Source organism: Myotis daubentonii, chromosome 15 (genome assembly GCF_963259705.1).
Source record: "Myotis daubentonii chromosome 15, mMyoDau2.1, whole genome shotgun sequence".
NCBI lineage: Eukaryota > Metazoa > Chordata > Mammalia > Chiroptera > Vespertilionidae > Myotis > Myotis daubentonii.
Genome location: NC_081854.1, coordinates 42,323,921 through 42,350,508, shown reverse-complemented (window position 1 = coordinate 42,350,508; position 26,588 = coordinate 42,323,921). Strand labels below are relative to the sequence as shown.

Below are 26,588 nucleotides of genomic sequence, written 5' to 3'. Positions count from 1 at the left end.
CTAATATAAATTCAAAGTAAACATCATTACATAAAAGGGTACGGTCTTTTTTTTTTTTTTTTTTTTAGTTTTAATCATTTCAAACGGGCCAGATCCGGCCCGCGGGCCATAGTTTGTTTGCCCACGGCTGGGTTAGAGCATCGGCCTGTGCACCAAAAAATTGTGGGTTCAGTCCCTGGCCCTATTTGGGGCTCTTATGGAAGGCAACTAATTGATATGTCTCTCTCATATCAATGTTTCTTGCTCTCCCGTCCCTCCCTCCCTTCCACATTGTCTCTGAAAAACAATGGGGGGAGGGAGAGGAGGATCCTCTGGTGAGGATTAAAAAAAAAAAAAAAGAATTAAAACAGACCCTAGTTTTCCACGTTGTACTCTTTACCATCTTTCCTTTTTCTCTCTCTTCTTCTTTCCTCTTTCTCCCCTTTCTATTTCTTCCTCCCCTGAACCTAAATTAGCACTCAATGACAACAGGGCTGAGAAAAACCGTTCTCAAAATTAGCATAGAACCAGTGAGTGAACTGAGGTGGAGGCAATTGGGACCCAACATGCTCAGCTTTCTGTGCCCAGGTAATGATTGTGCCTACAGGTGGAAATTGGGTTTTGGAAGGAAGTCCCAATCCAGTCCCCTGCCTGAGAAAGAGCTGATGTGCTGGCCATCTGCCTCCCCCGCCCTGCCCCCCCCCCTCCCCCAGGTAAAACCATAATCCTAAACTAGAAGCTGAGGGGCGAGGGAGCCCTATCCTCTTGGCACCTGCCTGGAGTAAAGCTTCTGTCACATCGAGTTAGGAGGAGATGGGGTCCGGTGATGGCTCAACTGCCACAAACTCTTACTGTTCTTAGCAAGATTTACTGCCCAGCTGCTGTGGCTTAGTGGTTGAGTGTTGACCCATGGACCAGGAGGTCTAAGTTCCATTCCAGTCAAGGCACGTGCCCTGGTTGCTGGCTTGATCCCCAGTAGGGGGCATGCAAGAGGCAGCTGATCAGTGATTCTCTCTCATCATTGATGTTTCTATCTCCCTTTCCTCTCTCTGAAATAAATAAAAATGTATTTTTTTTAATTTACTAAATTTTCTTGAATAAATGTTTCTCTGTTTGCTGCATACTCTTAGGACAATATCCAGAGACTTTAAATGGTTGCTTTCCATAATTTTCCCTCGTTAAATGATCTTTCAGCAGGAAGTGTCAGACAGCACTGCTGTTGCAGGAGTGTGGGCACCTTAGAGCAGCGGTTCTCAACCTGTGGGTCGCGACCCCTTTGGGGGTCGAATGACCCTTTCACAGGGGTCGCCTAAGACCAAGGGAAAACACATACATAATTACATATTGTTTTGTGATTAATCACTATGCTTTAATTATGCTCAATTTGTAACAAGGAAAGTACATCCTGCATATCAGATATTTACATTATGATTTATAACAGTAGCAAAATTACAGTTATGAAGTAGCAATGAAAATAATTTTATGGTTGGGGGTCACCACAACATGAGGAACTGTATTAAAGGGTCTTGGCATTAGGAAGGTTGAGAACCACTGCCTTAGAGGTTTTCATTTCTCCCATAACTTTAGTATGAAAATTTTTAAACAGCAAAACTGAAAGGTTTTCACAACCAATACCTATATTCTCCTTACCAATATTCTACCATTAACATTTTAGTATAGTTATTTTATTATATATCTATCCATCTATCATTCACTCTGATGTATTTTTGATGCATTGCAGAGTAAGTTTTAGACATCAGTAACTCCTAAATTTCTAAAATATGTGTCATTAATTAGAATTCAATATTTTCAATTGCAATTAGCATTCAATATTATATTAGTTTCAGGTGTATAGTATAGTGGTTCGACATTTCTATAACTTATGAAGTAGAATTCAGTATTTGCATTTTTTATTTTGAGGTAAAATTTACATACAATGAAATATATAAATCTTAAGTATAGCCATTAAGTTCTGACAAATTCATGCACCTCGACAAACCAAACTATCAGGATATGAAACATTTCCATCACCTCACAAAGTTCCCTCGTTTCTCTTCCTCAGTCTATTACCACCTCTTCCCTGTGATGATTTTCCCTCTCCAGGTTAGTTTTTCCTGTTCTGGAACTGTGTATAAAAGAAATCATGCAGTATGAACTCTTTCCTGTTAAACTTTTACTTACCCTAATGCTTCTGAGAGGCATCCATGTTGGAGGAATCAGTTCATTCCTTTTATTGCTGAGTGGTATTACATGGTAGGAATTTACCAGTTCGTTTATCCAGTCTCCAGTTGACAGTCACCTGGGCTATTTACTGGAGGACTGTAGGCAGAGGGGTGACCTCTAATTACCCTTTAGATGGGTCACTGTGGTTAGTTCGTTAGTGGAAGGTGAGCTACAAGGACAGGGCAAGAAGAGACAATAGAGCAGTCAGGAGGCTCTGTCAGTAGTTACAGTGATAGTTGAGGTTGGCTTGGGTGCACATTGTGGCATTGGAGATGGTGAGAGGCGGTCTGATTCAGGGTGTACTTTGGAAGTCAAACTGATAGGAATTGCTGATGAATAGGATGTGGAAAGTGAAAGAAAAGAAAGAATCAAAGATGACTCTCTTCCCTCAAGCCATTCTTTTAACCATACTTTGCCAACATGATGGTGGAGAGGCAAGCCGGAAACTCTCTGCTTGGAAATTTGGCTAAAAACCAATTGGAAGGCAATCAGTAAGCAAATATTTGCCAAATGCTCCCAGGTGGCACTTAATTAGTTCATATGCTGTACCCTGTGAACACATGCAGCTCTTCAGAAATCCAGCATAATTTGCAGTGTCTCTTGCCATGGTAATATCACTGTTAGAAATATAAGTCAACTTAATTTTTGAATCCCTACTTTATTCCCCCTTGCCACCTGCTACCCCACTCAGCCCAGCACTTCTGAGCTGTTGGCTTTAAGATTCAACTTCCCTTCTTTTAAACAGGAAACTTTTAAATGTCACTTCTTTCTTATTTTAATCTTTAAACATGTCACTCTGTTTCTCATAATAGAAGATTCTGTGATTGACCTTTTGTCTAAGTGTTACATAACGAATGAGACCTTTACAAATAATACAGATGAGATCAAGTTAAACTCATTAAACAAGTATTTATTGAGTGCCTACTATGTGCTAGAAATCGTGCTCGGCATTGGTTATACCAGAGTGAATAAGACAGTGTCTGCCCTCAAAGAGCTCAAAGAATATGTATATTGGAGGGGTTTATTATAGCATGATCGTTTTTATGATAGTAGAAAGCCTGCACAGTGGCACTCAAGAGAGGCTTAAGAATAAAACCAGAAGAAGAAAAAAACCTCCCAGAGGAGGTGTTTTCGTTGAGAACTGAGAGGTCAGAAAAAAACAAGCCAGAGAAATTGGAGTGGGACAGAATAGGGTATTCCAGATGGGAGAAGCATGACCTAGGATCCAGATGTGTACATGGTTGGGTTCAGGTGAAATGAAAGTTAGCAAATGACCACTGAGTGAATGAGCAATATGAAATTTAATTTTTACTGTTAGTTAGAGCTGTTTGAAAAGAGGGCAGAATCCAGAGTGGAGTGGTTGAGGAGGAAGTAGAAGGTGAGGAAACAAAGCTAATGAATAGAGACAACTCTTCAGAGCAGTTGGGCTGCGAAGGTGAAGAGAGAGAGGCTAGTAGTTGGATAAGGATATGGGGGTGATGGAGAGGTGGGTTTTTTCCCCCCAAGAAGAAAGAGAATTGAGTAAGTTAAAATGCGAGAGGAGTCCTTTGGAGAGAAGTTGAGTTCAGAAGAGAGGGAGTGAATAATAAAAATGTGTAGTTCTTGAAAAGGTGAGAGGGGATGTAATCTAAAGCTGGGGAAACTGGCCTTAAACAGGAGATAAAACAACATCAATATTGTAGCACAAAATAGGAGGGAAGACAGAATGGTAAGGGAGGTTTAGATGCTTGCATTGAAGAGCTGAGAAGTCCATGTCTCATGGCTTTTCTTCTCTCTGGGAAGGAGGGCAAGGTGTGTGGTCAGAAGATGGTTGGGGAAGGTTCTTGTGGAGAGGGCGAAGGGTTTGCAGATGACTGTTGAAATGATCATAAACTCCTTGTAAAGTAAGCTGCCTTCGTGTGATTTTCTCCATTCGACGTTTGCCCGCTTGGCTTGGGAGAAAGCTAGGAGAAATCAATGTTGGGGCCTTTGGGGTTATGATTGCTGGACACAATTCAGCATTTCTCAAACCGGTCTTTTTCAAAACATTCTCCTAACAGATGTAACTAGGTATATTGATTAAAAAAAAGTTGTTAGTCCAAGAAGTTTGGGAGCACTGCTTTATACTCTATTCTTAATCTGCACATGAACATATTTGAAGTTCTGAAGATCTTAACCCAGTTAAATTTAGAATAGCCAACTTTTTCAAGCTTAGTTGCATCCAGAATGCTGTGTGTGTGTGTGTCTGTGTGTGTGTGTGTGTGTGCATCTCTCTGTGTGTGTGTGCCTGTGTGTGTCTGTGTGTGTGCGTGTGTGTGTGTCTGTGTTTGTGTGTGTGTCTGTGTGTGTGGCATATGTTAAGGTATCATAGTTTGGTTTATGATGGGTTAGATAATCAAGAGTTTCCTCCATTCACCTTATCTTTACAGGAGCCTTTATTCCTTTCATTCAGCACACTTACTTGATCTGTAGTTAGCCATTTAAATCACATTGATTTGGGATGCAATCAATGAATCCCAAATGTTCTCCTGAAATGTACCTCATTCTTTTTTAAAAAAAATATATTTTTATTGATTTCAGAGAGGAAGGGGAAGGGAGAGAGAGACAGAAATATCAACGATGAGAGAGAATCATTGATTGGCTGCCTCCTGCACACACCCTTCTGGGGATCCAGCCCGAAACCCGGGCTTGTGTTCTGACCAGCTGTCGAGCCATGACCTCCTGGTTCAACACTCTGAGCCACGCCGATCAGCCTGCTCTGTATTTTTATAATGTCTACTCTGCCACTCTCTTTGAGATGAATTGAGTGGGGACCAAAAGAGCCCTGGCTGTGGCATCTCCCCAGTCAGGACACTTGGCTGGTAGTGTGCTATTTGAGTGAGATTGAATGTGATTGAATGGGGATGGAAGAGAAATCTATTTGAATAGTCAGCTCTTCATCCTTCATGTATTGTTCTCTGATTAAAGTAGGGTTTCTCAACAACTGCACTATTGACGTTGTGGACCAGAGCATTCTTTGTGGGGGAGGGAGCTTTTCTATGCATGGAGGGAGGTTTAGCAGCATTCCTGGCTCCTCCTCACTAGATGCCAGGAACACTGCTACCCCCAGCCCCAAGTTGTGACAACCAAAAATGTCTCCAGACATTACCAAATGTCCCTTGGGGCAGGGAGGTGGGGACGGGGGGCGGTGTGTGTGGGGGGTGGTGGAGGAGAAGGGATGGGGAAGGGATCGCCTCCAGTTAGAACTTCTGCTGAAGAGAAATTAGAAGATCAGGAAGCTATGGATCTCCTAATCACTATCAGTATGATCAGCAATGCCATAAAGGGCTCGTGATCTACTGTTAAGCATCACCTTAATAAGGATGTTACCAGAAATGATGGAAGACAGTCCTTGAGAACCAAGACCAGGTGTTAGCATGATATTCACAGCTGACATTTAGGGAGTGCCTGCGTGTGTGCCAGACACTTGGTAAGTGCGCTCTGTACTGCCATTATTGTACCCACCCTACAGCTGAAGGATCTGAGACATGGAGATGTTAAGGGACTTGCCTGAGCTCACCCAGCTGGTAATAAGAGTCAGCTGGGCAGCATAGTTCCAGATCCCATGTGCTCATGAGCACATAACCCTCCTGTCATACTGTCCTTCCTATAACATCTGTACTTCTTCATTCTGTACAAATTCAGCATAGCACCGAGCACATGACAGGTTCTCACTAGACCCTTATTGTTTCTGTCCATATTGACATTGGCATTTAATGGGGCACTTTGCTCCAGATGTCTGCTGCACAAGCTTCTGTGCTCAAATATCACTTCCTCAGTAATAACGTTCCTTATCACCATCTTTATAACATTACTGCCCTTCACCCCTAGGTCCTTATCCTAATCTACTACTGCTTGTAGTACATATGATCATATATTTATTGCTTGTTGTGCCACTCCCCAACTGAAATATAAGCTGCATGAAAAGAGGGGCTTTGCCTGTGGTTTGCTGCTGTATCCATAGCACCTAGGACATACCTTGGCATATAGTAGATGCCCATTTAATGTATGAAATTAATGAAGAACCCTTTAATGGAAATGCTATATTCAAATCTCCTTACTCTGCTTATTTATCATTACTTTTCCCTCAATACTGCATTTAAAAAGTAACCTTTCTCTTAATGACCGGGAACATTTGTGCAGAAGAGGGGCAAAACCCTTGATAGGTTATTGGGAATCCTAAACTAATGTCTATCAGAGATTTATTGTTATCTGGCCTTTGTCACTCACATATATTCATTTTAAATTTTGCTTTGCTGGTCTGTGAAAGTAATTAATAGAAGTCATGATAATGTACATAGTCTGTAAAATTAATTTATACTTAGCTTGGGTTTAAATCACATAGTAAATTATAAACTGTATTTAAAATTTTTTTAATTCATACCTGATGATATGTTTATTGACTTTTAGAAAGAGGGAAGGAGGGAAAGAGAGAGAAACATTGATGTGAGAAACATTGCCTCCCATATGTGCCCGACTGGGGATTGAACCCATAACCTAGGTATTGCCCAGGAATTAAACCCCAAACCTTTTGGTATAGAGGACAACACTCCAACCAATGGAGCCACCTGGCCAGGGCTATAAACTATTTTTTGAGAAACATGTTACAGACAATATAATGGAAGATTTTTGTACAAAAATAATCTTAAGTTGATTCAACCTTCCCATCTCTCTCCATAACTACTATTCATAAGTTGAAAAGGATAGTTTTAATTAACATTTACTAAAAACTTAGCAATTGTTCTCATTATATGGATAATGAAGCCATCTAGTAACACAGTTAAATGACAGTCAGTCTAAGCCCCTTTGTTTCAAAATGATCTCTTTCTCACCCTCCAAAAAACTATCTAAAATGTTTTGACTCCTTTCTCTCCCCAAAGTGGAGAGCTCAGGGTAGGTTCCCAGTATGGTTTTTGTGAAAACATCAATTGCTGACCTGAAATAAGGCAGTTCAGTCCACTTTGTTTGATCTAGACAGGAGAGAGCTCATTCCCCAAACTTGCATACTAGCCCTGAGAAATTTAGATAAAATGCCCTCTCATCTGTGTTTAAACACCTCAGATCCCCTGCAGCTACATAAGCTGAGCAGGCAAATAGGCGCCTTTCTGTTGCTTGGATTTAGGGATGGAACAGATGTCTCCAAATTAGGAAGGATGTTCAGCAGAACACCATCCTCTAGGCTCGTCACAGGTTCTCAAACTCCCCCTATACAACAATTAGTGTGCTGCCACCTTCATCACTGAATTCCAGTGTCAGCCACCTGAGCACATGGACAGGAGACTAAGTGCTCACTAAGTCTTGCTCAACACTGGGTCCGATTTTTAAAGAGGTTATATAGCATGGCTTTATGCTACAGCTACACTGTCTTATGTTTGTGGAAGCAAGAACCTTTGCCTGGGAGATCCTAGGCTCTTGAGGTGTGTCTAGAGTGGCTTGGATTTGGATAATAGAATAAATTCACTCCTTTAAAGCCCCATATAAATTAACTTCAAAGACACAGCTGGCAGAGGTAGCTACTTAAGCATGTAGAAACATAAGGAAAGATGAAATGATGTTACCTTTCAAGTTTGGACAAAATGAAATATTTTAAAAGTTAGGACTCAGAGGTCCATGGAGTTCCCAGATAGATTTAGACCTTCTTCCAATGCCTTCCAACCTGAGGACAGCAGCAATATCAGGAGTAAGTGGTATAGACACTTGGCATGCCATGAAAAGTCACCTGTCTTGGAGCAAGAAGGCCAACAGCGCTGGTGCCAATTGCCAGGCTGGCCATGAAAGAGTCACCTGGTCACTTATTTTATATAATCCCATCCCCTGTCCTGGGAGATTCCAATTCCAGCAAAATGCATTTTTAACTGATGATTCTGATACACAGCTAGATCTGGGGAATGTTGCAAAGACTGAGAGAAACAACTTTTCTTGTTAGGAGAAGTGACTAGGAAGGGCTCAGTATCACCAGTCATACTGGGACTGAGGTCCTCTGGCTGAAAGATCAGATTTAAAAAACTCCTTGCCCAGACTCTAGAGCAGCAGTTCTCAACCTGTGGGTCGCGACCCCTTTGGGGGTCAAATGACCCTTTCACAGGGGTCGCCTAAGACCATTGGAAAACACATATATAATTACATATTGTTTTGTGATTAATCACTATGCTTTAATTATGTTCAATTTATAACAATGAAAATACATCCTGCATATCAGATATTTACCTTACGATTCATAACAGTAGCAAAATTACAGTTATGAGGTAGCAATGAAAATAATTTTATGGTTGGAGGTCACCACAACATGAGGAACTGTATTAAAGGATTGCGGCTAGAACCACTGCTCTAGAGTGATGCATAAGGTATCATTACAACTTATGCCTCACACAAGAAAGAAAGGGCTTGGTTGCTGGTTGTCTACTTTCTACAAATTCTTAAGAGGGCAATGTTTCAATTAGTATCGATCAGTTTAGACTTACTTTATCGTCTGACACTGGACATCTTGGTAACTTTTCTATGTGTGGGTGATCCTATATAATAAAAGGCTAATATGCAAATTGACTGAATGGCACAATGACAGGTTGCTATGATGCACCCTGACCACCAAGGGGAAGACGCTGAATGCCAGAGCTGCCCCCTGGTGGTCAGTGCGCTCCCACAGGGGGAGTGGTGCTCAGCCAGAAGCCGGGCTCACAGCTGGCGAGCCCAGCGGCAAGAGCTTCTCCCGCCTCCGTGGCAGTGCTAAGGACCCCTCGGGGGATGTCTAACAGCCAGCTTAGGCCTGCTCCTGCTAAGCTGGAAGGCGGACATCCCCCGAGGGGTCCCGACTGTGAGAGGGCACAGGCCGGGCTGAGAGACACCCTCCCCCGACAGTGCACGAATGTCGTGCACCCGGCCTCTAGTAGATAATAACAAGAGAAAAATATATGTGGAGATGATTATGCTCTTAGAATGGGATCCTCTAAGGAGCATTTACTATTAAGAAAATTAGAAAACATAAAGTGGACATTCCAAACAGAATCTTATTTTGGAATTTTAATGTTAACAAATGGTAGCTTCCCAGGTCAAAATCTTCTATGTATTAGGAAAACACTGAGGAGAAATGACGTGGAAACCAGGCCCAGCCACCCCATAAACTTAAGAGCTTGCTCTGTTGTGCAGAGATTTTGTTTTATATTTGTGATAACGAATAATGGATAACTGATGTCCAACCTCATGGGTAAGTGTCCAATCCTGTTCCTCACCCCCTCTTTGAATCCACTGGGAACTCTGAGAGCTCAGAGTTCACATCCCTGTGGAATGGACTTATGGGCTCTTTACTGGAAGACCCATTTCCTGTCTCTCCCCTTTCCCATTGGGCAGGATATGGACAGAGAAGTTAATGGATTTACTCCACTGATACTGTGTGGTACCAAATAGGACCCCAGCCACGAAATCTCTGAGGTATACACAGATAGGAAGGCTAAGGAGGGATGGCAGTATTCCTTCTCCAGTGGTGGAATGTGCCACACACACATACACACAGTTACTGAGTCTCTTTTCTAGACCTGAATAGAGCTATAAAGCTTTCTTGGCTTGAGCATGTCTGGGCACAGCTTGTGCTCACATGTACATGCCAGCAGAGAATAAGCAATGTTCAGACATAAGCAGTCTTCAGTTAACATGGCTGAGGCTGGTGCCAATGGGGACAGAGCCTCCTCAAGGGGTCCAAGTAGACAGAAGACCCAGCGACAGGTTTCTCTGCTCTTGCTCAGATCTGACAAGGCGGTAGCCCAGCAAGTTCATGGTATCACCACAGACTTTCTGAAGTCGAGAAACATTTTCATAAGGCAAGGACTGGCGCCAGGCCTGGGAGATTCTGAGGGCATCCCTGGAATCTGTTTGGAAGGAGTGGCTACCCGTGCCCTTGCCTCGAGTGATGTTGTGCACCCAGGCCTGGAGGTGTGGCAAGAATTTCAACCCTGCATATTCATACATTCGGGCAGTCTGGGCCAGGGGGTCCTGGACCATGTCCTCATAGCGCATGAGCAGGTAGCGCTGCTTGAGGGCTTTGGGCAAGGTCTGAGCAGCCTTATAGATCTCCAGCTGGCTTTGACAGATAACCTGCATCACATAGTAGGGTTTGTCGCCCTCCTTGAGTTTCTGCTGTTCCTGTCCCATCACAATTTGGCTGTCAATCATGAGTTCACTTGTGGTGTGTTCTCTGGAACGGAACACCGCCCGGGGGTCCCGAACCAGGTGCACGATGTGCAGATTGAGGGAAGGGTCCCTCAGCAGCGGGTAGAGCACCTGCAGGTTGAAGAAGCGCACCTCCTTGAGCACCACGTGGCTGTAGTTGCGGCAGGCCTTCTCCACCATCTCAAAGGGCTGTCTGCTGCATAGGGTCTTGCAGTGAGCACTCGGTATGATGGTACCCCGTGGGAAGGCGTTGCAGGCAGGCGGGGAGCACAGAGCCCGGCTGGTTTCCCACTGGAACAGGCTGGACTGTATTCGGGGACCAGGTTTCATGTAGGCATCAAAGACGCTCATGTCACACAGAAAGATGGACCGGATCAGATCCCGCACCGCCATATGCAAGTTCCTGGAGGTGCTTTGTGTGAAGGTCATCCAGACGTGCCAGGCAGGCTCCATCAGGTAGAAGACATCCGGGTGCTGTCCAAAAAGCTGCCCCACAAAAGAAGAGCCAGAGCGCCAGGAAGACAGGACCAGTACATGCACGGGCTTGGGCTCCTCCCTCGTAGACAGGGAGTTGAAGTTGTGGTTGTACAAATGGATGTATAGAATGAAGATGGCCATCTGGGAAGCCAGGAACAACAGCAGTGGCCTCATTTTGGGGGGCAGTACCATCGTGTTGAAGTGGAAGACCTTTAAGGAACAAGCAGAGGGGCTGTGATGGGCTGTTGTTTTGGTGTCTGCCTTCTCTTCCCTCCTCAGCCAAAGCCACCTTCTCCCCAGTCCCTACCAGTGAACAATGCAGAGAGCTGGAGCCTTCTTGCAACCGTTTGCACAAATCCCCCTCAGAATCAATTCCTGACTCTTGTAATTTGTGTGTCAATAAGTTCTATTTATTTTAGGCTCTTTACCTTCTCTCTCCTTGTCTTTCTTGTCCTTTTGTGCTATCAAAAATGTCTAAACTCTGCCATATTTCATCATTCATTGTAGGGGAACAGCTCCACCCTGGAGCCCTGGTGACATGCACGTCTTCACTCAGGCCACTAGGCAAAGCTTAACTGCAGTCTGGCCCAAATTGTGGTTGAAAGCCCTAAGGTTCCTTCGGGAACTAAGGAAGATAAGCTGGCTTATGAATAACTACCATGAGGCCACCCTCTTTTCTTGAGATTGCCACATTCTCTTTCTTTATCTCAATGAAGCACAGTACTCTCCGTCCACTGAAGGTTATGGCTGCAAGCTACAAAGCTGCTTGGCTTTAGTTTGGAGTAATCTCCTCAGTGTCACGTGGTCCCCCTGATTTGGCCTCATCCTATGGGACTAGGAACATGGGGAGCTGACCCAGTGCTGACCTCACATTATGTGGAGGTAATAAATTATCTGAAGCTATTTAGGTAGAATTGTCTCTTTGCAGCCAACTCTGTAAAGTGTGGTGAGCCAACCTGAGCTGCAGTCATGATATTGTGGCCTGTTAGGGACTGTGCTGCCACTTGGGGGATGCTGGGCCACTTAACACAACCTACTCAGGGCTGCCCAGTATGGTTGGGCATGTTGTGTGCTGGACAACCCTAGGGAATGCTATCTCATCAAGAATTTAAGATATTTATTATTTAAAAAATGTTCTGGTAGGTAACAGTAAACTAATTTTGTCTGACAGAATAAGTATATTAGATTGATTTGCTAGTTGTTAGATCCTATATAATAAAAGGGTAATATGCAAATTGACCAATCAATGGAATGACTGGTTCCTATGACGCACACTGACCACCAGGGGGCAGATGCTCAATGCAGGAGCTGCCCCTGGTGGTCAGTGCGCTCCCATAGGGTGAGCACCGCTGAGACAGAAGCCAGGCTCAGCCGTGGTGGCAGGAGCCTCTCCATCTCCGTGGCCGCACTAAAGATGCCCAACTGACAGCTTAGGCCTGCTTCTGTGGGACATCCCCTGAGGGCTCCCAGAATACGAGAGGGCACAGGCTGGGCCGAGGAGTCCCCCCCCCCCCACCCGAGTGCATGAATTTCGTGCACTAGGCCTCTAGTGTTAAATATTTAGAGAAGCGAATCTCACTTTGTGATTCTCTGTAAGGCTCACACAATCCTGAGCTACTCCTGTCACAGTCGGGGCTTGCTTTGTGTGAAAAGACCATGGTTCTCAGCGTCATGTTAAAATACTATTCCAAGGGAGATCTTAACCCTCTTCAGGGGTTAAGATGATTCTGGATCATTTTGAGTGACTTACTAACTATTAAGAGATAAGATAGCCTTGGCTGGTGTGACTCAGTTGGTTGGGTGTCATTCCATGCACCAAAAGGTTGCTGGTTTGATTCCCAGTCAGGGTGCATGCCAGGGATGCAGGCTTGATTCCCGGTGCGAGGTGTGCAGGAGGTAGCCGATCGACGTTCTGCTCTCACATTGATGTTTCTCTTTCTCTCTCCTTCTCCCTTCCTATCTCTCTAAAAATCAATATTTTAAAAAAGAGCTAAAATAGCTTATTTCACAAAGGATAAAATATTAATAGTAGCAAGGTGCTAATTTGCATATCACTATATAACCCAGAAGTTCTTCCTTCAAGCTTTAATAAAGAAGAGAAAATATATTTCTAGACAGTAACTGGAGTTGGATTCAGGGTTGTTGTTACTTTCCTGGTGACAGGTCTTATCACAATTTTAAAAAAAGTTTTTACTAGGTAATAGTCACATGGTTCAAATTGTTTTTAAAAATATCATTAAGTATTGGGGGATCACTTCATGAATTATATAAATGTCAAAGCACTATGCTGAACACCTGAAACAAAAATAAAATCATACTGAATGTCAACTGTAATTGAAAAATTTAAAAAACCCACAATCAAATAAAAAAATCACACCAGTATACAAAAAAAGTATTATCATGGACATTAAACCCACAGATTCAGAATTTAAAAGGAGGCTTCCTAAGATTCTGCAGCAGAAAGGAAATAAGAGAAGTACTTGCCAGCTCACAGCTTGCCTGTTACTCGGTCTGTCACATACTGCACGGTAGGCAAGGGGAAATCCTGTGACAAGGAGCTGTGTCTGTGGAGGAGGCCTTGTCATAAATTAGCAAACTTCTAGAGCTATTTGTAAACACAGGTAAAGACATACTTTTTAAAGAGGCCACAGTATTGTCCTGGGGGAAAGAACACCTAAAACGTTGATCTGTTTCTGAAGCAGTAACCTCTTCTCTATTTACTATCAGCTAATATTTACCTATTAGCTGGTGTTTTGTCTTCACTGTCAGTGAAAAGTCTACTAACACGGTCCTCCATCTGCCCATTTCTAAACCTTCTCCCAGATAGCAACTGAGTTCATTTATTAAGTCCTTTCAGTTGCTTTTTTTTTAATACATAAGAAAATTCAAATGTATATGTGTTCTTCATTTTTCCTTCTTTATAATGCAAAAAGTAGCAAGTTAATCCACCCTTGCTACACCTCACTTTTTTAGCTTAACAGTATGTCTTGGAGAGCTTTCATGGCCATATGTAAAGTGTTTTCTCTTTCCGTTTTACCACTAGAATAGAATACTATTGTGTGGATATACCACAATTTATTTAAACAGTTTCCTCATTGATGGACTTTTGGGTTATTTGCCATTTCAAAAGCCTCAATAATGACCTTTATATTCACACATCATTACTCATGTATGTAAGCTAATTTCCCAGCAACAGAATTGCTAAGTCAAAGAGTACTGATGTAAGTATCTTTGATATCTATTGCTCCTGAAGCCTTCATACTGGTCACAAACCATGCTGTAGGTCCTGAGTTCCAGAGATTCTAGGGAATGCAGCTCCGAGGAAGAATTGGGCAGCCGCAGAGGTGACATTGGGAGTTTATAGTAGAGCGTTCTTGGCCAGTTCATGGGCTTCCCATGGAAGTCCCCTGAACCTTCTGGGAAGTGTGCAATGGCCCAAGCCAAGCCTTGTGTGTCGGTGGCACAGAAACCCCTCTCTGTCATTCATTACAACAATGCGTTTCCTCCCTGTGTGCCAGAAGGAGCCAGCAAGGATCATCTCTCCTTGGTGGCCAAAAAGTGCTTTGCTATGTGCGAGGGAAATGCCAATGAGTGGTAATCCCTGTCTTGGCCCTTACGGTTAGAACAGGAACAGCGAAGGTGTGCTCCTAGTTCTTTCCAATTGAGCCCAAGTGGAAATGATTAGACACCAGGCCATTATTGATAATGCTCCTACCCCTCAAAGACTCAAGAGGTAACTTTAGCAAGAGATGTTCTCCCAAAGGCCATGTGAGCATGAGGAAAAGTTTGAAGCAATGGAGCAAAAGAGAGGAAAGTGAAGAAGACCTGTGCACAGTTATAAGGAAACAGAATTTTATAAGCAGGGCCTGTCATCAACTCAGGAAAAAGCTAACCTTTCCTTGGGATTAGACAAGGAAACGTTTCAAGTTACCCCTTTCCTCCCCATAATCCCAGCTTTGAGCCAACTCGGTGTCCTGAGCAGGGCCTTCTGACTCTGTCCCCAGTTGACCTCAGAAGTTAGTCGTTCTTGCTTCTCAGGAATTCCCATGAAAACCCTTTGCTTCTTTCTCTGTTTGTTTGTTTTTCCCATGGGCACTCTCCCTGGCCAGAAACAAAGTATGCTTTTGTCAAGTGAGTTCCATCTTTTATCTCTGGTGGGATCGAGGCACATCCTGGATCTAGGCAACATGACGGGCTGACCAGAACTGCTAGGGAATGCTTTAAGGGGCATCTTGGGCAAAGCTCATCTCTGCAGAGACTGTAATAAGTGGTAGAGATGGACATTCTTTTTTCTTTAACCCGGGGATATTTTTTTTATAGATTTGAGAGAGAGAGGAAGGGGACAGAGAGAAACATCGATGTGAGAGAGAAACATTGGTCAGTTGCCTCCAGTACACACCCTGACCAGGATCAACCCACAACCTGGGTATGTGCCCTGACCAGGAGTTGAACCCTCAGCCTTTTGGTGACGACGCTCCAACCCACTGAGCCACCTGGCCAGGCGAGAAGGACATTCTTGAGACCCTGGGAGAAGTGAGGTGATGTGGCTTCGGAAGAAAAGGGAACCGGCAATCTCTTCTAACGTAGCCACTACCTTTCCCCGATTGTTCTGCACTCATCTCTGTAGTCCTTGGCATCGATAAGCATTTTTAGGAAGTCTGTGACCTGCCTCCATCTCAGAGTCCCTGCTCCACCTTCCCAAGTGTTCTTTTCTGCCTGTTCAATTGCATGCTCGAATCCCGCCCTCCCTGTTGTCCGAATCCTAAATCTGCTCATCTCTAGCCTGGCTTTGCCAGTAAGTACTAGTAGCCTCTCTCTTCTGTTCCTCAGCTCTCCACATCAGCCACTGCTGCCCCAAACTACCTTTTTAACCTGCAAACTGGTCACTCCCCTCCTTAAAATTCTTCAACAACTTTTGGGAGGAAGCAGAGTTTACCACCCCAAATTATGCCTTTTGGAATCTTGATTATTTTAAGTTGGTTTTTTTTTTTTTTTTTTTTTTTTTTAAGAAACAGAGACTCAGAAAGAACTTTTAGCCTTTGCCCTCATTGAATAAAATCATTCAGCCAGAAGTCCTGCTCCAGGCCAGGAGCCTCTTACTGACAGATAGCTGTAGTTTGCAATAAACTAAGTATGATCAAAGTCCTCTCTGTGTCCCATTGTTAAAGATGCCCCAGCAAACACTTAAGGACTAAATGTTTGCTTTTACATCTTTTTTTTTTAATATATTTTATTGATTTTTTACAGAGAGGAAGGGAGAGAGAGATAGAGAGTTAGAAACATCGATGGGAGAGAAACATCGATCAGCCGCCTCCTGCACATCTCCTACTGGGGATGTGCCCGCAACCCAGGTACATGCCCTTGACCGGAATCGAACCTGGGACCTTTCAGTCCGCAGGCCGACGCTCTATCCACTGAGCCAAACCGGTTTCGGCTACATCTTTTTTTTTTATATATAGTGCTGTACATATTTATCTAAAAAAAAGACACACCCTTGCGTATAATTGGACCTGTGCAGTTCAATTCCATTTCAAGGGTCAACTGTATTTGTCTTTTTACAACTGGCTTATTTGCTTAGCATAATGTTCTCAACGTTCATACATGCTGTCAGGATTTCATTCCTTTTATTTTTTAAAATATATTTTTTATTGTCGATAGTATTACAGATATCTCCCATCCCCCCCTTCCTCACCTTCCTCCCAGCCCCTACCCACCTTCACCCTCCCACCCCCCAGGTCTTCACTACCCTATTGCCCATGTCCATGGGCTATGCATGTAAGTATATAAGTTCTTTGGTTTATCTCTTCTGGTCCCCCCAACCCCACATAGAGGTATGTCTGTCTGTTCCATACCTCCATGCTTCGGGTCTTATTTTGTGGGTCAATTCATTCTGCTCATTAGAGTCCACAAATAAGTGAGATCATGTGGTATTTGTCTTATTTCACTTGGCATAATATTTTCCAGGTCCATCCATGCTGTCCCAAAGGGTAAGAGAGCCCTCTTTTTTATAGCTGCATAGCATTCCATTAGTGTAAATGTCCCACAGCTTTTTTAGCCATTCATCTACTGATGGGCACTTGGGCTATTTCCAAATCTTAGCTATTGTAAATAACGCTGCTATGAACATAGTGGTGCATATATTCTTTCTGATTGGTGTTTCTGGTTTTTTGAGATATATTCCCAGAAGTGGGATCACTGGGTCAAATGGAAGTTCCATTTTTTATTTTTTGAGGAAACACCATACTGTTTTTCATAGTGGCTGCATCAGTCTGCATTCCCACCAGCAGTGTACTAGTGCTCCCTTTTCTGCACATCCTGGCCAGCACTTGTTGTTTTTCCATCTTTATGTGAATTACCTTCCTGCCTTTTGAAGTCCTAACCACAACCCCTTCAGCTCCCTTCTCCTTAGCTCAAGATGGTGTATAAGCCTTAACTGCCCGATCTGTCTTTGGCCTGGTACTCTTTGGGAACCCCCTATGAAAATGTGGTCATTTTCTCCTGTTAATATCCCTCATGTTAATTTGATTATCAGTTCAGCCAGAATTTAAAAGTGTAGAAGGAAAAATTGTTTTTCCTCCCCCACACTTTCTAACCCATACAGTATTACGTCAAAATCCCCAAGTCTTGTACGCAGGGTCCTTCATGATCTGATCTTTGGTTACCTGTCACTCCCCTCCTTTTGGTGCCATAGGCTCCAGACTTTACTTTCAGTTCTTCCCAACTTGCCCTGTTGTTTAGAAGCCCCGAGACATTTGCAAGACTACTCCTCCCTCAAGATTGCCCACATAGCTGCTTTCTCCCTGAAAGTTATCTCCCTTCCTCTAAGATTTAGTTCCCCAAACTTTCCATTAGCATCCACCTCTCACTCTATAGTAAACAGCTGTAGAGGAATGTCTCCCCCCTGGTGGTTGTAACCTAAGGGTAAAGTTTATGTCTCACGTTATTTACAGGTACATAACACTTACAAGTGATTAGGGCTCAATAAATACTTGTTGAATAAATAAATAGTTGACTGTGGGAAGAAGCAGTTCCTACAAAGCAGATAACTGAACAAGATGCATCAGAGACAGAAACTTGTCCTTTTCTAAAATGTACACGAATGTCTCTTTAGTACCAGTTACTAAAATTTAGGTGAGTCCATTGAGTATAGAGCACAGAACCAATAATGTCTTAATTGCATGAAGCAAAATACTAATACATACATCAGAAGCATAGGTTCAATCCAATATGGCACAGTTAACCTCACTCCAAAAACATAGTTACTACACTGAGCATGTATTAATTAAAACTAGGGGGAAATGAACATTATAAGAAACATTAATTAATAAGAAATAAAAGCCCCCTTGCAGAGCAACAGAGTACTCAGATCACTTCCCTTGCCGTAACCAGCTCTGTTAGTAAAAGAAGAAAAAACCCTCAGCATATCCCATCATCACTGCCCCCCCCCCTCCTAAAAAAATAATTTAAAAACATGTTGCCTCAGAATGGGCAAGTGTTATCATCTTGGCACACAAAGGACACCCCATCATTGAAGAGTCATGAGAACTTTAGGATCTTGACATAGGGGTGGCGCCTATGTCAGGCACAGGGAACATGAGGGACCAGATTGGCGACCCCATTGAGCAGCCTGATTACAGAGGGCTGAATTATAGATGTCCCCCAAATCGGTACCTGTAGCCTTTTAGAAACAAAATAAATCTGAGAGAAAAACAGACAGACATCAATTTTTGAGTCCTGTATCCAGCTCCTGACACATTCCTAACTTAGATTCCCCAGTGAGATTATGCCTCTACAACCAGGAATTATAGATGGCAGAAGATATGTGCACAAATAGAGAAGAGAGAGAACAAATAGAGCAGAGCTGGGCTGAGGAAACCAACACCCACACATATAGCTCTAGGCCTGGGAAACCTGTGGGGATAAGCACCCAGCACAGGAGGAGCACAGGGTGTCCATATGGTAACAGACTATAACTAGACTGAAAGGACCAGGAAGACGGGAACTGGGTCCTGGCCAATTGCTATGTCTCTAGTGCCAACAACAGTGCCTGGGACATAGAAGGTGCTCAAGAAACATCTGTTGAATGAATGAATGAACGAACATTTGTAAAGCATTTTTTACTGCTTAAAGTGCCCTCATTTGACCTGGTTAGTAAGGAAGACGGAGGCCAGATATTTTTATTTTGCACATATAAAATATTTCAATTCTAGTTAGAAGTTCCAGACTTGTCCAAGGCTGTACAAGATAGAGATCTCTTCTACCTTGGCTGATGTGCTGGTCTCATAACTTAGTCTTATTTTCCATGCTAATGGTGCTCCACAACTTTGAAAGCTCTTTTAGCCACAGACATAACACTAATCCAATGAGATATACTAGTATAGACAAACCATTTTATTGCACTTTGCTTTATTGCACGTCACAAATACTGTGTTTTTTTATTGTTTTTCTTAATCCTCACTCAAGAATATTTTTTCCTCATCAATTTTTAGAGAGAGTGAAACGGAGGGAGGAAGAGAAAGAGAGAGAGAGAGAGAGAGGGAGGGAGAGAAGAGAAGAGAAGAGAAGAGAAGAGAAGAGAAGAGAAGAGAAGAGAAGAGAAGAGAAGAGAAAGAGAGGGAGTGGGGAGAAAGAGATACGTCTATGTGAGACACATGGATTGTTTGTGTCCTTCCCCGCCCTGTACATTCCTCGACTCTGGGATCTGAGCCAGGATCCAACCTGCAATCTAGGTATGTGCTCTTGACTTGGAATCAAACCTACGATAAGCGCATGGACCAATGTCTAACCTCTTATCAACACCAGCCAGGGACAGATGCTGCATTTTTTAAAAATCTAAGGCAAGACCTCCACCAGTAAAAAGATTACAGCTTGCTTTATTATGAGACTCTTGATTGCTGTGATCTGTTACAGAGCCCAAAATGTCTGTGAGGTATGACTGTATGGGACTGTGGTGGTCCACGTCCCCATTTTTTTTACAATAAATAAACTGAACTTTGATGGATTGATTCAGTGGTGAAAATGCCCTGCCAGAGCCAGAACCCAGGTCTGTTAGGTTCCAGATCCCAGAATGTTCAATTATCACACTACCCTTCACCGAAGTTAGGGGAAACCTGCAGCTCCCTGCACCTCTGGTCTGCCACTCCCCAGCACCTGCACAGCGAAGCCGCAGGAGGTACAGAGACTTGACCTCCGAAGCAGGATCTGAACAAGTTAGATGCTTCAGGGGACTGGCTACAAAATACGCATCAAAACAGCCCTGCCGGCATTCTAGGCTCTTTCAGACCCTCTTAGGGATGGAGCCATGTGGATGGAGGAGCTACTGGCAGGAGCTTGCGTTTTGTCTGGGTGATTCTCCAGGTGAGTCTTTGTCAGCCGCCCTCCCTGTACGTTATCACTGAACTCCCAGTTTAGCTGTCCCGGTGACCTGATACCCACTCCCGTGGCCCTGGGATAAGGGCCCTGCTTTGGAGGTGTATACAGAAAGATCTGTTCTTACCTTGTTACTGGCTTAAGCTTCCCACTGCTTTAGAGGCTCGCTGCTAGCCAAGCCCGGCAGCTTTTCTCCTCTGACTCACTCTCTTCTCCGCGTCCTCCTCCGCTTCCTCCTCCTCCTTGCATTTTGCATACCCAGCCCGTCTCAAAGGAAATTCCACTGCCCTCCCCTTCTGCCAAAGAAATGACCCACCTTCCAAGGCAGGGTGGAGAAAGCCTTCACTCCTAGGGAGTCTTGTGCGGCTCAAGGGGTGGGGAGACAGGTGGGCTGGCGAGGGTCCTGGAATGTTCAGTCCTGTAAGCTGCTGAAAGGTTAACGCCCTTAGGGCAGAGTGAAAACCTGAGGGCAACCCAGGAAAACTGGGAGCTGAGGTGGATAAGCAAATCATCCGATAGGTACAACCAAAACGCTGCAGAATATGAAACCTGTCTTCTATCTTAACCTTATCTCTTGCAAAAACAAAGGGTGGGGGGTGATGAGAAAGCCATGTCTGGATTGCATCTGACTGCTCACTCCATGTTATTAAGGCGGTTAACTTTTTTTTTTTTTTTTTACTGCTATATCATATTTAACATTTCTGTCCTTCTTGCAGGAGGTAATAACTAGGTGTATTACCTAAATGTAAAAACTGAATGTATGGGAGGACATAGGAGCATTGGCATTTAGTTGGGGCATAGGAAAAAAAATTTTCCCCCAAGAAAAGAAAGAAATGAATTAACATCAAAGAATATAGCTTCTCATTAGCTGCATGTCGTTGGGCAAATCACACAGCTACTCTGAACTATTTTACACAGATTGTTGGGAGTGTAAAACAATAGATGAGAAAACTTTACAACATGTACACAAATACATGTAAATTGTGGTGGAGTGTATAAAAGTCACTGACTTTGGATTCAGACATCTGGGCAAGTCATTCCACCTCTTTCAAGCCCTGGAATATCAGTAAAATAAGGTGTAAAATATCAGTGTGAAATATATATTCACCTTGCAGAATTTTTTGTGAACAATTATGATTGGGTTACTGCATATAAATGTCCCAATGTGATATTATGACAATAATGAGTTAAAAAGTGATAGTTATTATTGAATCAAATAATACTTCTTTCTTCTTACACAGCTGCTGGCTCATTTTCCAGGCCTTGAAAGAGAGGGCAGGCAGAGATGTCTGAGTTCTGGGGTAATCTAGGAAGTATCTTTACTGGTTTCCATCAGCTGAGCCCCTGAAGGCTTTATCGCTGGCACAGATGACCAGCCACGTGGCGGTTCCTTGTTTTGATTGCGATTGTGTGTCCCTTCCTCCCTCCCTGTTTCTCTCTGGCGGGAGGAGAGAAATGTCTCTTCCCTTGTACTCTGTGCAGAGATATAACTTGAAGAGCGAGAACTGGGCAGTTGGTGGTTTTGCTTGTATTCTTATTATCAAAGTAATACTTGCTAATTATTAAAAATTTTGAAAACTACAAAATGTATAAGGAAGACAATATAAATTCCTTTATATTTTGCTAACCAGAGAAAGTGATAGTTGATCCACCCTCCCACACACACCCTCTCCCCCACTCCACGAATATAGAAATCTGTATACTTGAGATCACACTCGAAAATGTAGGCTTGTACTTGTTTTCCCTTGGTCTTTATTTTAAAACATTTACATTATAAAAGTAGAGCATAAAGGTACGACCACTTTTTAAAAAACTTTTTTTGTTTTTGTTAAAACTCACCCGAGGATATTTTTTCCATTGATTTTTAGAGAGAGTGGAAGGGAGGGAGGAAGAGAGAGAGACACTTGGACTGGTTGTCACAGGAGTTGGGGGGCAGGGGATTCAAACTCCTGTCCAGGTATGTGTCCTTGACCAGGAATCTGCCCATGACTCTTCGATATGCAGGCTGACGCGCCAATCACTGAGAAACACCAGCCGTGGCAATTCCTTGTTTTTCTTTATAGTTTATCACCTTAAGCAATACAATTAAAATTTCCCCAGTTTGACCTTTATTACATAGAATTATGCCCCATGTATTCTTTTGTGCTTTGCTTTTTAAAATTTCACATTATCCTTATAAGATTCATCATATTGTTACGTATAGTTATAGCTTTTTTTGGTTTTTATTACTGGACTAGAGGCCAGGGGCACAAAATTCATGCATGGGTAGGGTCCCTAGGCCTGGCTGGCGATCAGGGCTGATCCAGGCCTTCCGGCTGCTGGCTGGGGCCTCTTTTCCCCAGCTGCTGGCCACCGTCGGGGACCTTCCTTCGTTCTGCACCACCCCCTGGTGGTCAGTGCGTGTCATCGTGAGTGATAGACCTCCCGGTCTCCCTATCGAACTCCTGTGGGGACACTTTGCATATTAGCCTTTTACATATATAGATAATATTCCCTGTGTGAATATACCACGATTTGTCCATGATGTTGTTAATGGACAGACATTTAAGTTCTTTATGGTTAAGAGCTATGACTACACATCCTAGACCCATGTCCTGACATGTTTCCATAGGGACATGGGAGGGGGTTGGCTTTGATTTTTTCAGTTCACACTGTATCAGAATCATGTACCCATGTCAACAAATATTTATGGAAAACATTACTTTGAGAGGATTTACCATATGCCAGTATTCTAGTGCTCTATTGTTAGACATTTAGATTGTTTCCAATTTTTCCCCTATTACATATAAGTCTGTGAGGAATACAGTGATCTCAATAATTTTCAAAGCAACTAGCACAATCCTCAGTACAAGTAACTGCCCCATCTCTTACCTTCCATGTAATACCACATATCTTAGCCCCTTGAGTTTGTGATTTATAAATCAGGAAGAACTATTGGAAAGGTTGGGCTGGAAGCAGCCATTAGAAATAGGTGTTCATAGTAATTAAAAATCCAGGGTATCCAAAACAAAGGGTATTCCCAGTAAGTAAGACGGAGCATGAAGACGGTGAAAGAAGACAATTACGGCTGCTGTTTGTTCAGAGCTTGCTATAAGTGAGGTACTGCACTTCACACATAGGTGGATATCGTATTCAGTCTTTCCCAGGACCTTATGGTGTATGATCCACATTTTCCAGATGATAGAATGGAGGCTTAGAGATGCTAAATAATATATCCAATTTTATGGTGTAAAGTCTGGACTGAACCCCAGGTTTGGGATAAAAGTCCAGGCCTATTCATCAAGCAGTGCTATGTCCCTACATTATCACGGAGCAGGACTATTGAGTCTATTTCCTTTTATTGTGCTACTGAGAACTGTCAACATGCAGAGCAGAACTCTTTCTAATTATAGGAATAGAAATTTAACATTCATAAAGAGGAAAGAATTGCCAAAATTCCCTGTCCCACCATGTAATCCCAGCCCTTGCTGACCTCCCAGGGGTGTCTACTAACCTCTGTAAAAGTAAAAGAGAGAAACACCATCTTTGTAATTGCTGATGAATACTGATAGTTTTTTTCTTCTTCTAAATCTCACCTGAGGACATTTTTCCATTGATTTTTAGAGTGGAAGGGAGAGAGGAGGGGCGGGGGAGAGAGAGAGAAACATTGATATAAGAGAAAATCATCATTTGGTTGCCTCCTGCACATGCCCTGACTGGGGTCAGGGATTGAACCTGCAACACAGATATGTGAACCTTTGGTGTGCGGGCCAACACTCTAACCACTGAGAAACACCAGCCAGTGCTTTAGTGGTAGTTTTAATCCAGACCTTTCTAATGTTCTCTTCATGCTTTTTTGAAGCCTGCCGAAATCTGAGGTCACTCAAACACAGCATAATCCCTAAATAATCATATCACCTAAGTAATTGATTCCTTCTTTTCCTTGATAGGAATTCATGCTGATAGAATGCCAAGCAGCCAAAGAAAAGCATCTTCTGGTCACTACTAGGTGGTAGTCAGCAGGTTTAGATATTGGGCTCCCAAGGACCTACAGTATTCCACAGCACCAGGAAGAAATTTGAATGCCAGTGTCTGATATCCAAGCTTTCTCATGGAAATTTCATAGAGAAAACACCATTTCTCTAAGGCAGCACTGTCCAATGGAACTTTCTGTAATGGGGAAATGTTATGTATTGCACCGTCTAATTCAGTAGCCACTGCCCATGTGGTCGTTGAACACTTGAAATGTGGCTAATGCCACCATATTGGAAAGTACAGTTAAGGTTGCACAGATCCAATCTCTTTATTTTTGAGTCTCAGAAAATCTGATGAAAGGGGAAGACCTTCTCTCCAGAAAAATGCATATTTGCTCATCATACAAACACAAAATCATGTCCAGTTTCAAGGGGTTCCAAGTTAAGAATGCCTACAAAAGGTGGCATGTATTTCATGTGCTGTTCAGCAGAGCCTTGTGCTCCCTCCTTTGTCCTTGGATCCTTACCATCTAAGTCTGGGTAAAGGGACCCTGGGTCAGCCACTGAGCCAGAGCCTGATTTTCTCAGGGGACAAGGAGGATCTTCTGTGGGAGGGCATGTGCGGGAGACTACCTTTGCCCAGACCATAGCTCCTTGTGTACTAGGATCAGAGTTCCTTCATTGCTATACTTGGCTACGTGTCTTCCCTGTCCCCTGTGACACTAAAAGAGTAGTCGGCTTTCCTTGAGTCCTTTTCATGTGGTGCTCTAGCCTTCCTCACTTAACTCAGTATGCATCGGCCTGCAATGTGGATGTCCGGCTGAAACCTGAGTGGCATTACGCTCTCTACGTTGGTCACCAGCCCTGTGCTGCTTACCGGAGCCTGGTATCAGGCCTGACTAGGGTACTGGCTAAGTTGCTGGGTTGAGAGAATGGATTCTGGAGGACTGGGACTTTCTGCTTTGGCTAAGCATATGCAGGCTGTAGAGGTTGGACCCTCTGCATTCTAGGGAACTAGTATCTTCTGAAGAAATGTGTCAGGAAGGCAGTCTTGATTGCAATAAATCCTATCATCAAATGGACAATGGCCTTCAGTAGAACCTGATTCCTTGAGTTGGGCCATGGAGGTGGACACCTATATAGAGATCCCCTGGCAATAGGATGGATCGCTGTATCAGAAGTATTTGTTCCCACAGTGGGAGAGTAAGTTGGGTTAAGGTAGGTCAGGATTTGTGTCAACAGTGGGAGAGTAAGTTGGATTAAGGTAGGTCAGGATTAGGGAAAAGGTGAACACAGTTTTAAGTTTCTTGGTTGTTGCTTTCTTGAGGCCCCTTAACAGGGCAGAGAGGGTGAGAAAAAATGGGGAATAAAGACCCAGGAGTTCCTTATAAAGTCCAGTCTTGTATGTCTTTGATGGTTCAGGAACTTGAACCATCATTTCCTTACCTGGAATAAGGCCAGGATGTGACCTGAGAATTCTACATCCAAGCTTTCAAAAACTTCCAAAGACTAGAAGCAATCTATGATGCAATTTGGGAAGGATAAAGGGTGTCTTTTGGTGGACTGTAAATCTGTGTGTCACATGATCCTCAAGGTCTGTCTACTCCTAAATGTCTAATTTGCTTCCCTTCTCTTTATGACCACAGCCATTGTCTTTGCTCAAGTTCTCCATTTTTTCTTGCTTGAGTTTCTGTCGACTCAGCTATTCCCTCTAGCTCCAGTCCTGCCCCCTCCAGTCTCTGCTGCACCTGTAGCTAGAGTGATCTTTCATTGTGTGGATCTGATTCCTATTCCTTCTCCGATGAAAACTCTGCAATGGAGCGCATTCTAGACAAGCTCATCCTTGGTGTGTCATTTAAGAGCTGGTGTCTCTACTCTCCATCAGAATCTCCTTTATGCAATAAATTCCAAAAATATTTTGGGGTACCTTTACATATCAGGGTCTGCTCTAGGCCCGGGAAATTACAAAACAGAATTCTCTGGCTTCCTCTGGCTGGCATGGCTCAGTTCGTTGGAGCATCGTCCTTTATAATGAAAGGTCATTGGTTTGATTCCTGGTCAGGGCACATACCCAGGTTGCGGGTTCGATCCTCGGTCGGGGTGTGTACAGGAGGCAAATGATTGAGTTTCTCTCCCACATTGATATTTCTCTCTCTTCCTTCTCTCTCTAAAATCAATGAAAACATACCCCAGGGTGAGGATTTAAAAAAAATTCTCTGCCTTTGTGGAACTTGCATTCTATTGGGTAGGGGACAAACACATCAATAAAATGTGTAGCATATCAGCTTGTGGTAAGTGCAATGAAGAAACATAAGGAAAGAAGAAAACAGAGATTGTGACTGGGGGGTGAGTTTTCCCCATTTTAAATAGAGGGGTCAGGGAAGGTAACATTTTTGGGAGGACTTGAAG

At 43.3% G+C, this 26,588-nt stretch overlaps 2 protein-coding genes across 5 annotated transcripts in view; one reads left to right on the top strand and one right to left on the bottom strand.

Annotated features, from left to right (window-relative positions):
- ZNF19 (zinc finger protein 19) overlaps positions 1 to 26,588 on the top strand; it is a 54,897-nt gene that overhangs the window by 6,564 nt on the left and 21,745 nt on the right. The gene's annotated exons all lie outside the window — the stretch shown is intronic.
- CHST4 (carbohydrate sulfotransferase 4) lies at positions 8,529 to 20,590 on the bottom strand. Of its 3 annotated transcripts, XM_059667540.1 has the most exons (3): positions 20,354 to 20,590; positions 14,789 to 14,958; positions 8,529 to 11,067 (listed from the first exon to the last, which is right to left on the bottom strand). In XM_059667540.1, the coding sequence occupies exons 2-3, from the start codon at positions 14,945 to 14,947 to the stop codon at positions 9,901 to 9,903; spliced, it is 1,326 nt and encodes a 441-aa protein (XP_059523523.1). In that variant the 5' UTR covers positions 14,948 to 14,958; positions 20,354 to 20,590; the 3' UTR covers positions 8,529 to 9,900. The 3 variants fall into 3 exon arrangements, with proteins under 3 accessions (XP_059523523.1, XP_059523526.1, XP_059523524.1); XM_059667543.1 differs by lacking the exon at positions 14,789 to 14,958 and having other exon boundaries at positions 8,529 to 11,089; XM_059667541.1 differs by lacking the exon at positions 14,789 to 14,958 and having other exon boundaries at positions 20,354 to 20,588.

Excerpts from the sequence above, each read along its gene's own strand:
- CHST4 (XM_059667540.1), bottom strand. The coding sequence starts at position 14,947 with ATGGGAAAAACAAACAAACAGAGAAAGAAGCAAAGGGTTTTCATGGGA. Across the intron at positions 11,068-14,788 it reads GGATTATGGGGAGGAAAGGG|GTCTTCCACTTCAACACGAT; the intron begins GTAACTTGAAAC and ends TGTTCCTTAAAG.